The sequence below is a fragment of the Physella acuta genome, unplaced genomic scaffold (assembly GCF_028476545.2).
Source record: "Physella acuta isolate Inbredline_101_S28 unplaced genomic scaffold, ASM2847654v3 ptg000078l, whole genome shotgun sequence".
In the NCBI taxonomy this organism is placed as follows: Eukaryota; Metazoa; Mollusca; class Gastropoda; family Physidae; genus Physella; species Physella acuta.
In genome coordinates this window covers 423,287-440,988 of record NW_026731598.1, presented here as the reverse complement: position 1 = coordinate 440,988, position 17,702 = coordinate 423,287, and the positions used below count along the sequence as shown (strand labels likewise).

The following is a 17,702-nucleotide window of genomic DNA, read 5'->3' as shown; positions in this document are numbered from 1 at the left end:
CAAAGAATGCAAAACGCTTTAGCTGAAAAGTATAGGGCGCTTATATATAAACATAATATGTATAATGTAAAGGATAGTGAAATCAACTAGACTATAAGTTAACATTAAACGTAATAGCTATAGCAGGTACGAGCTGTTTTTTTTCCCTTATACACCCCCCTTTCAATGGAATACCTCTACATCAATGTATGGTAGACTTATTAGGGACCTACCTGTTAAACAGTAATTATCGCATGCCAGCATAAGTTTCACTGATGTCGGTTTGTTATATCTACATTTGATGAGTGACTGTTGTTTAATAGGAAAAACTGAAAATAAATCTGACAATGTAAGAAAAGTAACCCATTTAATAACTTGGTAATGTTTATTTTTAAAAAAGTTATGGCCCAACCCAAAGTAAGATTAAGATTGAATTGTTAATACTATTAATAGTTTGCTTTAAAAAAATGTGTATGGCAATCCTTTTCGCATTGTTAAGTCAAAATTTTATTTATACGAAAAACCAATAAGTAAATAAAAAGCAATACAAATAAAATACACTACCTTTTAATTTTTTGCATAATCTTTTTTCACTTTATTATATTAATAGTTTTCTATTTAATGTGTGTGCAAGTTTCCAAAAGTCTTCATCATGGAAAAAATCATTATTTTTGTAAATTTTTAATTTCATTAATGCTTTTAGGTCTTTAAAAAATGCAACTAAATTCTTGTTTTATCAACGAAAATAAAATAAACACTGAAATAAAACTAAGGAAGATTTTTAACTCACATAAAAAAAAAAAAAAAAAAATAACCAAACAAAACAAAAAAAATTCAATTAACCATTTTTAATGCTATATCCTCAGCACAGAAAAGTTAAAATTATAGTATACAAATAAAAATGTGAATTTAACAAAAAAATCTATGTTTAAACTGTCCATTCTCAACTGATTTTATTGCAATCTGTTTATTGATGAAGGCATGTTTCAATGTTTACACAACTCAAGACATGCCTTAATACTCCATCTAGAGAATCAAAACTGATGGACAAACAGAACAGGAGAAGAAAAGTACTCGAACTAGTGTGGGCATTACAGAATTTAGCCTGATCCTAAAGTATGGGCATTACAGAATTTAGCCTGATCCTAAAGTATGGGCATTACAGAATTTAGCCTGATCCTAAAGTATGGGCATTACAGAATTTAGCCTGATCCTAAAGTATGGGCATTACAGAATTTAGCCTGATCCTAAAGTGTGGGCATTTCAGAATTTAGCCGGATCCTAAAGTATGGGCATTACAGAATTTAGCCTGATCCTAAAGTGTGGGCATTACAGAATTTAGCCGGATCCTAAAGTATGGGCATTACAGAATTTAGCCTGATCCTAAAGTGTGGGCATTTCAGAATTTAGCCTGATCCTAAAGTGTGGGCATTACAGAATTTAGCCTGATCCAAAAGTATGGGCACAAGAATAAAGCATACATCACAGTATTTAACCAGTAACATACTTATGTGAGAAAGTACAAAATTTAGCTTGAAGCTTACAGTTTGTTTCAATTATCAGCAAAAAATTCACAAATTTATTATAGAATCTATTACCTAGCTTATGCAAATAATAATTAAACTATGTAATACAATGTTTTTAATTTGTTGCACCTACAAGTATTTTTGACATTGTTAGAGTTATTTATATAACAGTCTATTACTTATTTTAGAATGGTTACAAAAATGATGGGTAGAAAATTGTTATCATTTAGCAATATACTAGCAATCATTCTAGGCACTATGTGTTAATTTAAAAGAAGTAAACATTAATTATTTCTCTTTCCTAGGCAGCTTGTAGTTTATTATTTCAGTATACTTAAAAAAATCATGTGTTCAATCAGTTCAATGCCAACAATTTTTAAGCTGAAACATTGGTTTCAATTTAATTCTTATATTTTGGATACTTTTATAGGATAAGAAATATGAAAAATGATTACAAAATGAACACAAAACACAAGATATCTATGGTGTACATTGATAAGCACTGAAATACCAAAATAAACTGAAGAACTAAAACTGGTTGACATACATTGTAATTACATGTTTTTAAAAGCTAGTACAGGAAAAATAGAAGAAATTTTTTTTAAAAGTATTTATTTACATATGAGATGAGTTTTTTTTTATCTGGGTTTTTTCACACAGGCCAACTGTATAAAAACTTGAAATCACCAACCTTTATCAAGTGTTAATTATGTACACCTCTAGTCTTTATATATCAAAACACATAGTCAACTTTGAAAGAAAATCAAACTGGGGGTAACCTGAGAGTTTACAACTGACAAGGCCAGTGAGTAATTAAACATAAGCTATTTATGTAGGTTGCTTACTCAAGTCCTACTAGACAATTTCTAATGAGTTTTTTCTTCAGCTCTGACTAGAAAATTGTCCAGTTTGTACAATAACAGCTCACTGGGTCATATAGTATCAACTGTGTTGCTCAGTTATAAAGATAGCTTAAGAAACAGTTTTTACTCGCTGTATTAGCTAAAAAGAAAAGTGGAATAAGAATAGCTTATCATCTTTTTTCAAATTCAATTTTTTTTTTCAGCTAGATGATTAATTTTATTTTATTTCTAACATCACCCTAACGATTGTATGCAACAGTATTTCAAGTGTAATAATTTGGACTTCAGCAAGCTTATTTACAACATTATCATAAGGCCATTGCTTTAAAGAAAAAAAAAGAATGAACAATATAGTCAGCCAATGCAATGCTCATGGTTCTGACAGTGTAGGTCTGCCCCACTGTTTATAAACATGATAGTATCAAGCACATTTGTAAACATTCATAGTTAATAATCAGTTTTGGTGATGTTTATTTATATATTTACTTTACAATTTTTTCAAAGTTTTGTAAGTTTGAAAAGATAAAGTACTAGAAAAAGACCTAAATAAGGTCTTATTACAACACAAATAGTATATCATGCCTAGAATCATAAATGTATAAATTTTCTCTCCTTGGGATTTATGGTAACTGATGGTGATAAGTAAACCATAAAGCCAATACACATCTTAGGTTAAAAAAAACTAACATGATATCAGCCCATGATGAGGTGTATTATGTGCACCAACAAAAACTTCATTTAGACAAAAATCCTTTCAGATATTTTAGACAAATCAACATAAGTATTTATTTAAGTTATAACCTTCAAAGCGCAATTAATCTTTACATGCACTTAATGGAATTTACTCAATTTTTTTTTACAAACAATGAAAACACATGAGAAAAATGTACATTCATATTGTATCTTAACAATTCTTATGTTGGGGATAAATTTGCAACGAATTATAATGACCTTGAATTATACAGAATTGGGGATTTACTAATTCAAAATATAAAACTATACAGATATTTATTAAAATTAACTTGTTACTGGTAACAAGTTAGCTAAACTGATTTCGTATCTATGAAAACTAGCTAAATCTTTTTTGAATCCCTCTTTAAGCATTGTGAATAATTTCTTTAAAAATTACCTACTGTTAATCATATATCAGTGAACAAATTTAAACTGATCATAGCTGTTCAAAAACTAATATTAAATACAGAAATGTGTTTAAAATTAGAATTTTTAAAAACTTTACAATATTTAAATAATTTCTTTTTGATTAAAACATCTTTTTCAATGTCAGAAAATAATTGAGTTGTGTCAGTTAAATAAAGACAAAATTAAATAGATCAGTATTATATGTACAACAGCTTTAACAACAAACTAGAAAATAATGGGATTAGAAATATTCATCCTCAAAACATTGAATAATTTTGAATCTATATTTTATCATTTCTTATGATTTGAGGTTTATCTTTTCTTATATAACTATTCCAAGGTGTAGACATTTTATGTTAAGAGCACCTTTAGGAGATTATAGATTGTCTTTTTTGGAATCACAATAACAAAAAAAGCGTGATTTAACAAAAACAAAACAAGTACTGCACATTAATTTTTTTGCCACTAGGGATGTACTTGAAAAGCTTTCTATAATGAGATTCTTAATTTCATAAACAACTGGTAGTAATCCATTTCAATTTTAAAATTTCATCTGAAGCTTACACATTCAAGGACTAAAAACCTAGCTCTTGAAATAACACAACCATCATAGAATATTTTTTAATAAAAATCAATCGGTACAATGTGTGCACAATTGACTACCGTATTTAAAGCTAGTGCAGTTATGCTGTAACATAAACAACCTTTTCCATTTTTACAACAGCAAATCAATATGCTCATTTGAAATGTCCCTTAACACATTTTAAAATTTGATTAAAAAGCTATTTCAGCTAAAACTATTTTTTAAAATATGTACATACACATATTTAGAGAAATCCATACCTTAAAAGTCAATGTGGATTTTATGGGGTAAATAAAATATTTTTAAAAACTCAGTATTTCTGAAAAAAGTTATAGCTGTGCAAAGATACAAATTAACAAGAGTGCTAAGGAAAAAAATGTGCTCCCCTACCTCCCCTCCCAAAAAAGCTAAATAAAACTATTTACAGAGGCTGCTAATAAATGGAGTAGGAATGAAAAATGAATGTGTGTGTGTGGACAGTGATAGGCAGAACTTGGTCTTTGGCATCAAAGAACTTTTTAACAGCCTTTCCATGTTTTTACCTCATTCCTATAAATAAAATATAAATAACAATTACAGTATATTAAAATTGGTGGTAAAATAATGAGTACTAATGATAATGATGTTATGAAAACTAAGATACAATATGATGGTTTTGCAATAATTAGGAACAGGAATAATATAATTTATTATTTTATTGTCATTTACATTTTTAAACTGAGTGCAAATTTTTAAAATGACCCTTTACAATTAAGAATAGAAAGCACTTTAAGGTTAAATGTTAAAATCTGGAATTTTTTTTCCCTTTGATCAGGTAAATGAAAGCAAAATATTTAATAGAATCAGTGCATATTTCTAATGTTTTTTTTTGTTACTGTGCTAATACTTTTGCTGTTATACATAGTATATAAGTATAAGAAGTAAAAATAACTCAAGTACAACATTTTCTTACAAATTAAAAATAAAAAGTTATTTAAAAATAAAAAAAAACTTTAATATTGTTTTTTTTTTTTAAAATGATCTTTCAAAAGCAATATAAAATACAGAAATACAAAAATCACAAACCTGCTTGGCTATGGTTTTAAAAAGAGAATTTTTTTTTAGGTATTGTGTTTTGAAAAAAATAAAGTTTAAAACTATATGTGCAAGCAACAAAAAAAACTGAGAATAATCACAGTGAATTTACAACACTAATTTTTTATCCAATAGAAGATATTTAGTAAATGAAAATTACTAACTATTGTATGTGAAATATATTAGCATGTACCCCACAAATCTTTAAACCATACTAAATTACCCAGAAGTGACAAGGTTTGATTTTGATTCTTTTAAAACACTTTAAAATATGAACAGTCTTTTTGACTAAACTTTTATTTCAAATTAAATCTTCAATTACATGCAATATTTTGAGAAAATATCTGTATATATAATTCTCTTCTTGGAGATGATAGAAAACACCAAGCTGTCAGCGCGCTCCCTACCACCCCCACATGATCTGGTGATCTGTGGTTCACGCTAAATGTTTACAATCGTAGAGCCGGGTTTAGTGACGGCTATTAGGGGCAGATAATTTAGTTTGAAACTATTTTAAACTTAGGGGAGGTAGCTAAGAGGAGTTTACTTTCACGGGGGGGGGGGGGGTTATCGTCCTTAACAAGCTACTGATAGTGTTTTAAAGCAAATATTTTCAGTGGCAAGAAAATAAAACAACTAAATAGCGGTGTATGATACGCCGGGGGTCGGCTCATATTTTTTATATTTTAAAAAATACTATTACCATTACTTGCACAAGAACAATTAACATGTAATTACTGAATGTACTGTTTTTATTGATTGATCATAACTCAATAATGTAGAACCAAGCCAATGAAGTCATAATAAATTAGTTATTAAAACTATAAACTCAAAATTGTCCATCCAGTTCATCAATTGCTCATTATCAACAGACTTGTTATCATATAACCAAACTATTTTATTCAAGTTTCTGCTAAAACTGAATGACGTAGTGGGTAGTTTTACATTTTTTTTTAAAAACATAAGATAAATAAACTGATAGTTAGTGAAGAAAATAGAGAGCATCACCTGTCTGGCTGTATCAGTAGACACTGTACTCAGTCATAAAAGAAAGTCCATTACATGCATTGTTAAGAGGATATCTAATCCAAATTAATAGAATTTCTGAATAATGTCAAATCAGTGGAAGAGTGGAGCTTTTCTTATGTTCAAATATGTTAGATAAAATTAGGTTTTCAATTTTCTGTTTAAACAAATAGCATCTTTGTGTATTATCATACTAACATTCTGGAAATGCCATTTTCATTTTTTTATTTCAAACCTTGTACTTCTTAGTTTGAAAGATGATCTCCCAAAATGAAAAACCATTTACTATTCTGGACACAAAATAATAATACAACAAAGTCATCATTTAATAAAATAATTAAACAAGAACTTCCCAAAAGATCTTTTGTCAAATGAAGTAAAACTGTAGCAATGTACTGTTGTATGGTTGAAATGGAAGGAGGAGAGTTTTCTGGGGTTTTTTCAAACAAATATGAACAGTTTGTGAAAAACTGCAGTGTATAGAAATTTATGACTACAAACAATAGTCTAATTCCCCAAATAACTAGCATATGCTTGATAAAACTGAAAACCTAAAAATAATTTCATAACATACTAGGTTTACTATTTCTAAAGAAATGGAAAAATTATACAAAATAGTGTTAAGAGATTGAACTGAATTTTGCTAGCACAATTATGAGTGAAAGGGAGAGTGTCTACTGGTTCATGGGTGTAAACTTGTATGAAAATAAGATAAAAGAACTCATAAAATGTCTAATAACAAAGAAAGCATCGCTATGTAAGAGATCATCAATCAACCTACAACATAATTACACCATAAGCACACAAACTATATTCAATATTGAAGACCTGATGAGTTGTATGGTACATGCGAAGATATTTCTACATACGTGACTCTTATTGTTGTTTACCATTAGCAGCAGCCAAAGAGGACACAGCAAGGCCAGAAGCTGAAGATGCCGCAGCCTTCTGCTTGAGCATTGTCCAATCAAACACATAGTCATACTGGTGATTTAAAGTGCGGAACAGGATTCTAAACAGTTGCCTTAGGTACATGTAATCTGGTGCCTCCTCAAATCTTAAACCTCGGCAGTAGTTTAGGTACATGGCAAACTCTGCAGGAAACCCCTGGAATAAATAAATTAAATAGAGTTACAAAATATTTTTAAAGCTGGCCCAAACTCGGTTAGTTATTTGGTGTTATCTTTAATGACTAATACATTTTTCGAAGTGTCTACTCGGAAGAAGATTTTTCTCCCCAACGTCTCCACTTAGTCGGCAAAAGATAGCTCTGCGCATGCGCAGTGACCTATGGCTAGGGTTAGGGCTAGAATGAGGGTTAAGGGTAGGATTAGGGATAGGGTTAGGGATAGGATTAGGGATAGGATTAGGACTAGGGTTAGGATTAGGGCTATGGTTAGGGATAGGATTAGGGCTAGGGTTAGGATTAGGGTTGGTGTTAGAGTTCTGCGGTTGTAAACACACGCATGCGCAGTACCATCGAAAACATCGCCGCGAAGTTAAGTCGTAGTTTCTCATCATTGCGCATGCGCATCACATGCGTATCTTATTCCGACTAGAATCGGCCTACATTTTTTGCAAAAGATGTAGCTTGAATTTGAATATTTGTGTAAAAAAATTAACTTATTTTATTTTTTTACATTTTCATTGTATTTAACATTTCTATTGTAATTAAACAATATTTCCCCTGTATTAAAGATCATTTCCATTGCAATAAATAACATTTTTACTGTATTAAACATCTTTCCACAGTATTAAACGTTTCCATTGTATTTAACGTTTCTATTGTAATAAATAGCATTCCTATTGTATTAAACAATATTTCCACTGCGGTATTAAACGTTTTCACTGAATCAAACACTTCAGCCATTTTAGTTTGAAGGTTAATAAAATATTTTTTATTGGAATATAATACATACTTTACAAAGGACCTCCACTGGTGTTGACATTTTCTTTTCACTAATTCGCTCATACTTTTGTTTTTTTGTTGCTGCCTAAAATAGATATGTTCAGCATTTTTTATTATCAATTATTGAAATTTACAAAAAAATGTGCAGATTTAGACATAAAGTATGCAAAACAGACAAAACCAGTTCTTGTGAACTAGCTTATGGTTTAATTTAGTGAATTGTCTGTAAATAACTAGCAAACATTTATAAGCACATTACAATTTCTCTAACTGTAATTTCTAATCTATTATGACTTATTAATAGTAATCCTACCATAGGTTGTATTTTTAGCTCTACCTTAAGTCCCTGCCAAGGTAGTGATCCTCTGTTGAAGTACATAAGAACATAACCTAAGGATTCCATGTCATCCCTCCGACTCTGCTCAATACCCAAATGAGCATTGATACTGGCATAACGTGCTGTGCCTGTCAAGTTCTTGTCTTCTCTGTATGGGATATGCTGGCGTGTTCTGTTGTCACGATATTTCTTAGCAAGACCAAAATCAATAATAAACACCTGTAAAGATAAAGCAAATTGCTTACAAGGAGCTGATATTCTTTATATAATGTTAAAACAAATGAATTTTAATGAAACTCAGTGTCAACTTAAGTTTACACACCTACAGCTTTTAATCTTTGCTATCTTCTCAATGACTATAAATTTAAAAACTATTCCTAACGTAAAATAATTTTAGGCCAGAAACCAATTGAGTGCACTCAACAACTTCCCAAAGTTTCATGGCAATCGGATGAATGATGTAGTTAAGGAGAGACAGACAGACAAATATACATTAATTTATACATACATATATATATAGAGAGAGAGAGTGAGAGATAGATATACAAACAACTAATTTTAGTAGTATATAAAGTTATGAATAGTTACTGACCTTGTTACAATGTCTGCCAATACCCATTAGGAAGTTGTCAGGTTTAATATCACGATGAATAAAGTTTTTGTTGTGCGTGTACTCTATTCGGTTGATCATCTGTTTTAAATACACAATTTAATTCACATAACTTAGACCATTAAAAAAAATAACATTATTGCATTTAAACATATTCTAGCTAGCTACAATCATATTTTTACCTGATCAGCCAACATTAGGACTGTCTTCATTGTAAACTTGCGACCACAAAAATTGAAGAGATCCTCCAAACTGGGTCCTAACAAGTCCATGACAAGAACATTGTAGTCCTTTTCTTGACCAAACCATCTGTCCAAATATAACCAACTTAATTTATAGTGGAAAATTTGATAGGATCAATCTTATAACTTAAATGTAAAAACATTCTTGAATGTAATAAAAGTAAAACTAAACTAAATTTTGCAGCAAAGCATGTACTTCAGCCTGGCACATTTCATTTAAATATTTGTATAGAATTTTAAGCATCAAACATTTTATAAAAATCTTAACTAACCTTATGTGTGGAATTCCAACCCCTCCTGATAACAGTTTGTAGAGTTTACTTTCATATAAAAGCTGAGGGTGTCTTGCTTTTGTTGACTCTAACTTTACAGCCACTTCCTGATTAAGTGAAAATTTAAACACAATTAAGAAAAATAAATATTTCTACAGAGACATTAGATATTAGTAATAAAACTGCTTTTGCTGTTTTTAAAAGTAAAAAATTAGAAGAAAGTCTGACTTAAACATGTAACACATCAAAGGTTGGACAGCTGTGACTTAGACATAAGTTTGTTGTAGGCCTATTACTACTATTAGTAGATTTCTAAGGAACTAAGCATTTAGCCCTAGTGCTCAAATTACTGACTAAAGCTTTTTCAATAAGTTGACTTGTAAACTAGGCCTACTAAATTAAGTTAGTAATATAGGGTAACGCAGGGTACTAAGTTCATAGCTTGAATGATTGGTTCTTGAGGTAACATGTGATTTCATTTTTATTTTTCCTAAATAAGCAATATCAAACGCAACATAAGTGTCATAAGCTTAGAAATGGTAGTGGGGATTAGGTAGGTTTAAAAATGGAGAGTAAATAAAAAATACTGGTAGATAAATTATAGGACTACAATACATGCCTTTCTTCATCTTAAAATCCACAATATTTTTGCTCTCACAAAAAATGTCTAAAATTACCAGTTTCCCACTGCCTTTCCACTTTATTTTGATCAAATACCCTGCGTTACCCTATATTACTAACTTAATTTAGTAGGCCTAGTTTAATTTTTTATTAGAACTAGACCTAGATTAATGATTAATGTGTAGATATTTCTTAAACTCGATATGTGTATAAAAATATTGTAACACATCTGTTTAAAGAAGGCGATTCAAAGCAGAGCATTTCAGTCAGACAGCGGTCGGCACTTCATGTTTTGATTTTCGGTCCACTTCAAATTCTATAGACGTCTCTATTTTAGGGCATTATAAATCATACATATTAATAAACATCCAGATTTCAGCAATACAGCGCAATGTTCAAATAAAAAAATTGATTGGTCTTTAACTAACCCGGGAAACTTAGTTCAACTTTGTTGTACGATATCTTCTAAAGTATTTAATACATTTTGATGATGAGCCGTGCGCCGTTTACGTCTATATCTAATTTTTATTTCTGCCAAGTTTCACTGTTGTAGTACAAAAACTCGAAGAGTCTATAGACTCAAAGTAACATCCCTGTTTTAAAAAAGGTGAAAATGCCCCCCCCCCCTCTAAATTGGCATAAAAAATGCGATTCAATAGGCAATGTTTGAAATCACGTTGAATCATATTTAAAAGGTTATTTAATTACAAACAGAATGATATATAACATGTTGATATAAACACAATAAAACCATGCAAAAAAATAAAGTTGAACAGGCAGAGAGTAAGAAAAAGCAGATTTGTCCAATTTTCTGGGCAGCGGCATTGGCTTAGCTAGTATTATTGCTAGTAAGGTGTATAGTGGGACAAGGGTTGGGGTTAGCATTGACATTAACAGGTCATAGAATCTATCTATATAGGCCTTATTCTATATGATTCTAGATCTATATGTGTATTTAGCTAACTACCCGGAAACAACACCCCTTCTGGGAAATTTTTATACCAGTGGCTGATAATGGAATCTTCTTTAAAAAAGGGGTGTTAGTGTTAGGTTACTGGTAGTTAACTAAACTAAATAAACACATGACTGGCTAATGTCAATGCTAACCCTGTCCCTAACCCTAACCCAAGTATAGGCATATTGGGAAATTTTTCCTAATTATCATAGAATGATAAAATGGACACAGATTAATCCTATAATATACCCCATTGATAAAAACACCAAATTTATCATTCTAGGCCTAATAGTTTTTTTATATGAATTTTCAAAGTTATGTGTTTAACTAGTTATGTTTTATTGTAAACTGCATTTGAGACTTGTGATTGGCTTTAAACTTGCATACCAATGTTGCTATTAAAGATATAATGATAAAACTTTGCACATTTGTACTCAATGATATAGGCAATAGAAGTCTACAAATAAAATAAAAATTAGAAAAGAGAAAACTAGAAATAATGGCACTGTTCTATAGTGACTGCCATAAGAGGATTTCCAGACTGCACAGCTAGGTTGCTATTCCATATACCATGATAAAACTTTAAATATTAGGACTAGAGAATGTAAAAAATACAAACATGCAAGTAAAATAAACATAGCTAGAGGAAAACTATAAATAGTGAACTTGAATATGTTACAGCGCAATTAGACTATGATGATTAACTACAGGCTAATATATTGTACTTCTTTGTTGCTACTATAAAAATAAAGATTAAACTTTACATATTGATTCTGGTGTTAGTAATAAGAATGCTAGTATACATATTGTACAGGTAATGTATAGAGTTAGAACTTACAAATACAGCACAATATGATCAAGATACTTAACGATTTGCCATAAACATTGGATTTGTGTCCGTGTATAACATGGTAAAAATGTTATTATTAATTTAGAAAATTTTGGTTCTTGTAATGTTTCTGATGAAAAGTGTTGAGATGTGCTAAAACTCAAAGATTGACATTTCACAGTATTCTTATTTATAAATATAAAATTATAAATTTATAAAATTTTTACTGAAGTTGACGTATCCTTTGATAAATTCTTAAAATGACATTAATTAAAGTGTTCATGTTTTCTTTCTATTATTATAGTTGCCTATAACTAAAACTGTAATGCAGTGCAGCTTATAAAATTGGGCATTATTATTTTTAATTTAGGCCCTTTATAGATCTAGATAGGCCTGTCAGTATTTACATTTAGGCCTAATAGTTTTTTTTTATATATTAATATTACACATCTCTGGACCCAATATTATTTTAGTGTTTTCATTTCCATTTAGATCTAGATTCTATTTTTTTTTAAACTGTTTGCAATAAATATAGATTTATTTCTTCTTGAAAATGCCTTTATAATCTATTTATCTGCAATTCGTTAATGCTATTGCTAGTAGATCTAGTTAACCTGGTATTAAGAAGGTTAATAAAAATCTGGCTAATTTAAAATTTTATAATTTAGGCAGCAATTAATTACATTCTTTCCATTTTTAATTTAATAATTTAGATATAGATCTACAGTATATTTTTTTAAAGGCCATTTTATTGTAACAGTCCATTTAAAAGCAGCTATTAAAAAGCATCGTATGCGCACATCTATTAATATCTCGTAACTCGGCTGCCATTATGAAATTAATCACGCTTTCTCATTCCTACCCTACGAGTTTTATCGCGCTACTCCTCATTGCCCCATGCTTAAAACCCTTAAAATCGACATTTATATTAATCAAAATGATTGGCATGCCATTTAGGCCTATTTTCATGCAATTTAGATGATTATATCTGAAATTTAGTTGTCAATGCGCCAGTTCGGTAGCGTCTGCATTTTGACAAATATTTGCTATTATCGTTAATCACTTTCGGTATCAGACAATGTAAAACGGGAGCTAATTCATTTATTAATATGTATAAAAGATGAAATTCAACTCAAATATTCATATCGAATAGCCTACATTTTATTCTTCGATTCTGATGGTGAGAATTAACATGTTAAAAAATGGCGAATTTCAACAAGTATGATGGAAAAGTCTGGATGTGGTCCTACCTAATCGAAACAGCAGAAGTCGAAATGCCTACCAAGTACTACCATACGCCTAACCCTAATTAAGGCTATTTCTAACCATAAAATTAGTCAATATAATACCACACAACTCAACAACACACCTAATGTGACCTATTCTATGGAAGAGTCTATTATCGGACATTGGTATCTAAAAAGATCCCTAGATTTTCTAGATCTACAATTTAGATCTAGATCTATATCTAGAATCTAGCTGTTTTGAAAATTTACCTCGCCATTTGAGATGTTAATGGCCAAATAGATGTCTCCAAAGGATCCACTGCCTATTTTGCGTACCAGACGATATTTCCCAGCGACGTTGAAATCCCCTTTCGTTGCTGCAGATGTGGTTGACATTTTGCCACCACTGAGAACCCTGTTCCACACAAAAACCAAATATACGTTATCTCTCCCCACCCATAACCGTTTATATATGTTTTTGTGGCCAAGTTACATCACAGGTAGTCTATATTTTATAAGAGATGTTGGTCACTTTTGTTTTGTTCCCTTTATAGTATCACGAAGATGACACAATAACACAAGTCGCACTGGATTTTGGGATTGACATGTGCCAGGTATATATAATGGTTTATAGGTTAAGTTGTAATTAATGTAAGGCAAAATATTGTTTATTTAAGATTTGGTAGAATTAAACACAGCATTAAATGTATTTTTGAATGTATTTGGTCTGAATATTTAAAGATAAAATGAATAACTCCATTTACTATTTTTACATTATTGACTATAATACAGTGATAGAACATTTTTTGAATAACTAATTCTTGGGTTGGCTTAGCGAAACGCGTATAGCAACAGGTTGTTTTGTAAACCGGTTCTTGTCCAGACACGCCTTTTGTCTGCCTATAGATTATAGATCTCATAGTTTATAAGTAGATCTAGTTTCAACCACAGTTTAGATTCTCACAGTTTATAGTGGATCTACCGTATAATATACACTACCTAAGGGGAAATCCACTAATGACGCCTACGTTTAGTAACGATATGTAACGATATCGGAAAGGCTGTCAGAAATTAATTAAAAGCGATTCTTAGGGGTCATCCATAAATGACGTCACGCTTTTTTTGACGATTTTTACCTCCCCCCCTCCCCTCCGTCACATTTCGTCACAAAAAGCCAGACCCCCCCCCCCCTAAAATGACGTCACACCTCAACCTACAACCCCCCCTCAAAATTGCAGTTGAATTTTTTTAAAACATTGATATTTTTCCAAAATCTTGTCTAAACTATTACAATTTATTAAAACAGTTATCTAAAACGCGAAATAACGTCTAAAATTCGTTTTCTAACATTGCTTTTTTATAATGCAAAAATGTGACGTCGCAACATCTGACCCCCCCCCCTCTCCCCCTCATCACACATCGTCACAAAATTACGGACCCCCCCTCCCCCCTACGAGTGTGACGTCATTTATGGATGACCCCTTACAGCGAAAGTTAGCGGTTATAATTTCGTATGTTTAATAGATATTTTTTTATATAAATCTGAACATTTATTACTATCTTTTATTTAGCCTGCTTTATATATCTGTCGTCCGTCATGGATCGAAACGGACGAGCAAAATTTCGATCACTTCAACCGGATCGATTTCTTTTAAACTTTGCATATGTGTCAAGACCCTACCACAATGCAGTGTGACAGATACTTTGACTTACTTGGATGCTTGATTATTTTTTTTTTAATAATTAAATTAGTTTCCTACTTAACGTACCAATTTTATCACGCTAATTACACGCACATTGTTTGCATTAATTTGGTGCGCAATTCTTTTTAGTCACACAATTCTAATAGTATTAAAATGGTAAAGAATAGAAAAATTTACTTAAAAAAAGTTTAAATAACAAGCTTTCCTATAATTATGCACTGAAAATAGAAAATTTTCTTTAATTATATAATAATGAACCAATATTTTAAAAAATAAAAAGAAAGCGTGGATCGCTATTCTTTTAATAAAGGTATGCAACGAGGGGGGGGGGGGGGTCGGACACTGGTAAAAGTATGTTTACTTTATAAATTCCCTTTTCGTTGGGGGGGGGGGCGGTATACTTTCAACCTGAAAAGATACCTGGAAGAAACTCGCTCGGGTATGCAATACATAATAGCATATACTGACCCGCGCTTTTTTTTCTTTTTTTTTTTTTTTTTTTTTTTTTTTGCTAGCAATTTAAATATTGGTTCATAGCTATTTAAAGTAAATAATTTGTTTTCTACTTTTAAGGGGAGAATTATATAAAAGTTTGTTATTAAAACGTTTTTAATTAATATATGTTTTTAAATTGTTATTAAAAATATTATAGAAAAAAATCGTTGTTTTTTTTTTAAATTCAATTTGGGTAAGTAGGCAGTAGCGTGATACTGTCCGTTATTTTTCGTAATTTTCTGCCTATCGCGATGGGGATTAGAAAATGTGTAAAAAAAAAAGCGTTACGTAATTATACATTGACGATCTTTAACTTTAATATCAATGAACTGTTAGATAGAGGGTCATTGTGATTCTAAAACAGCGTTAATTTCTTTTTGTCAAAATAACACAGCTAGATTTGGTGTGGTCAACAATTACATTTTTCTTCTACTTTAATATTTAGATCTATAATGTGATTGAAATATGTAGGCCCACCGAGATTTTCTCCATAGTGATATTTCAGAGGCGTATTGAGGGGGGGGGGGGTGGGGGAGGGCGGGGGGGGGTTACATATGTCCCCGAGCGCCGACTTTAGGGGGCGCCAGAATGGGTTGGAAAAACAAATTAAAATCTCATTTTTGCTGCATTTTTGCATTAAATATAAAAAATATATGAGGGGGGGGGGGGTGTGCAAATCGAAAGTTTGAGGGGGGTGCAAATCGAAAATTGAAAGGTTGATCCCGAGGGGGGGGGGGGGGGGGCGCCAAATTGAAAGTTTGTACCCGGGCGACGGGAAGGGTCGCTACGCCTCTGCGATGTTTTCCATAATTTTAAAAAGAAAGCACACACTGTCTGATTGTAGGGTTAGATAAGTCAGAGACTTATAACGATGGGATGGTGGTCTATGTAAGAAGTCTATAAGTATAAGGCTATAAGGTTTTTAATTTCTAGAGGGGAGGGTACTAATTAGTGTTTTTTCTTGGAACTTAGTTAGGCCCACAAATAATAAAGATTATATAACCATTATGGGCCAAAAGTAATGTTTGTTTTGTAATCGGATATATCTTAGAAAGGTTTGCCTATATTGATTACTCATTAAGACCATGTTTTTTCTTTCGATTAAAATTACAATAAAGATTGCTTCAAAATAAAAATAAAGTGTCTGACTTGAAGTATATTTTTTTCCTTAGGGGGTATTAATTACCCACTCCCCCCCATATATATATATGTGTGTGTGTGTGTGTGTGTGTGTGTGTGTGTGTGTGTGTGTGTGTGTGTGTGTGTGTGTGTGTGTGTGTGTGTGTGTGTGTGTGTGTGTGTGTGTGTGTGTGTGTGTGTGTGTGTGTGTGTGTGTGTGTGTGTGTGTGTGTGTGTGTGTGTGTGTGTGTGTGTGTGTGTGTGTGTGTGTGTGTGTGTGTGTGTGTGTGTGTGTGTGTGTGTGTGTGTGTGTGTGTGTGTGTGTGTGTGTGTGTGTGTGTGTGTGTGTGTGTGTGTGTGTGTGTGTGTGTGTGTGTGTGTGTGTGTGTGTGTGTGTGTGTGTGTGTGTGTGTGTGTGTGTGTGTGTGTGTGTGTGTGTGTGTGTGTGTGTGTGTGTGTGTGTGTGTGTGTGTGTGTGTGTGTGTGTGTGTGTGTGTGTGTGTGTGTGTGTGTGTGTGTGTGTGTGTGTGTGTGTGTGTGTGTGTGTGTGTGTGTGTGTGTGTGTGTGTGTGTGTGTGTGTGTGTGTGTGTGTGTGTGTGTGTGTGTGTGTGTGTGTGTGTGTGTGTGTGTGTGTGTGTGTGTGTGTGTGTGTGTGTGTGTGTGTGTGTGTGTGTGTGTGTGTGTGTGTGTGTGTGTGTGTGTGTGTGTGTGTGTGTGTGTGTGTGTGTGTGTGTGTGTGTGTGTGTGTGTGTGTGTGTGTGTGTGTGTGTGTGTGTGTGTGTGTGTGTGTGTGTGTGTGTGTGTGTGTGTGTGTGTGTGTGTGTGTGTGTGTGTGTGTGTGTGTGTGTGTGTGTGTGTGTGTGTGTGTGTGTGTGTGTGTGTGTGTGTGTGTGTGTGTGTGTGTGTGTGTGTGTGTGTGTGTGTGTGTGTGTGTGTGTGTGTGTGTGTGTGTGTGTGTGTGTGTGTGTGTGTGTGTGTGTGTGTGTGTGTGTGTGTGTGTGTGTGTGTGTGTGTGTGTGTGTGTGTGTGTGTGTGTGTGTGTGTGTGTGTGTGTGTGTGTGTGTGTGTGTGTGTGTGTGTGTGTGTGTGTGTGTGTGTGTGTGTGTGTGTGTGTGTGTGTGTGTGTGTGTGTGTGTGTGTGTGTGTGTGTGTGTGTGTGTGTGTGTGTGTGTGTGTGTGTGTGTGTGTGTGT

At 32.2% G+C, this 17,702-nt stretch overlaps 1 protein-coding gene across 2 annotated transcripts; it reads right to left on the bottom strand.

Moving 5' to 3' along the window:
- Positions 1–812: 812 nt before the first annotated feature.
- Positions 813–13,791, bottom strand: LOC131954189 (casein kinase I). Of its 2 annotated transcripts, none has more exons than XM_059317730.1 (8): positions 13,463–13,791; positions 9,562–9,668; positions 9,230–9,356; positions 9,030–9,128; positions 8,438–8,656; positions 8,111–8,185; positions 7,061–7,298; positions 813–4,640 (listed from the first exon to the last, which is right to left on the bottom strand). In XM_059317730.1, exons 1-7 carry the CDS (start codon positions 13,586–13,588, stop codon positions 7,068–7,070), a joined length of 984 nt encoding a protein of 327 aa, XP_059173713.1. In that variant the 5' UTR covers positions 13,589–13,791; the 3' UTR covers positions 813–4,640; positions 7,061–7,067. The 2 variants fall into 2 exon arrangements, with proteins under 2 accessions (XP_059173713.1, XP_059173720.1); XM_059317737.1 differs by having other exon boundaries at positions 7,082–7,298.
- Between the last annotated feature and the right edge of the window lie 3,911 nt (positions 13,792–17,702).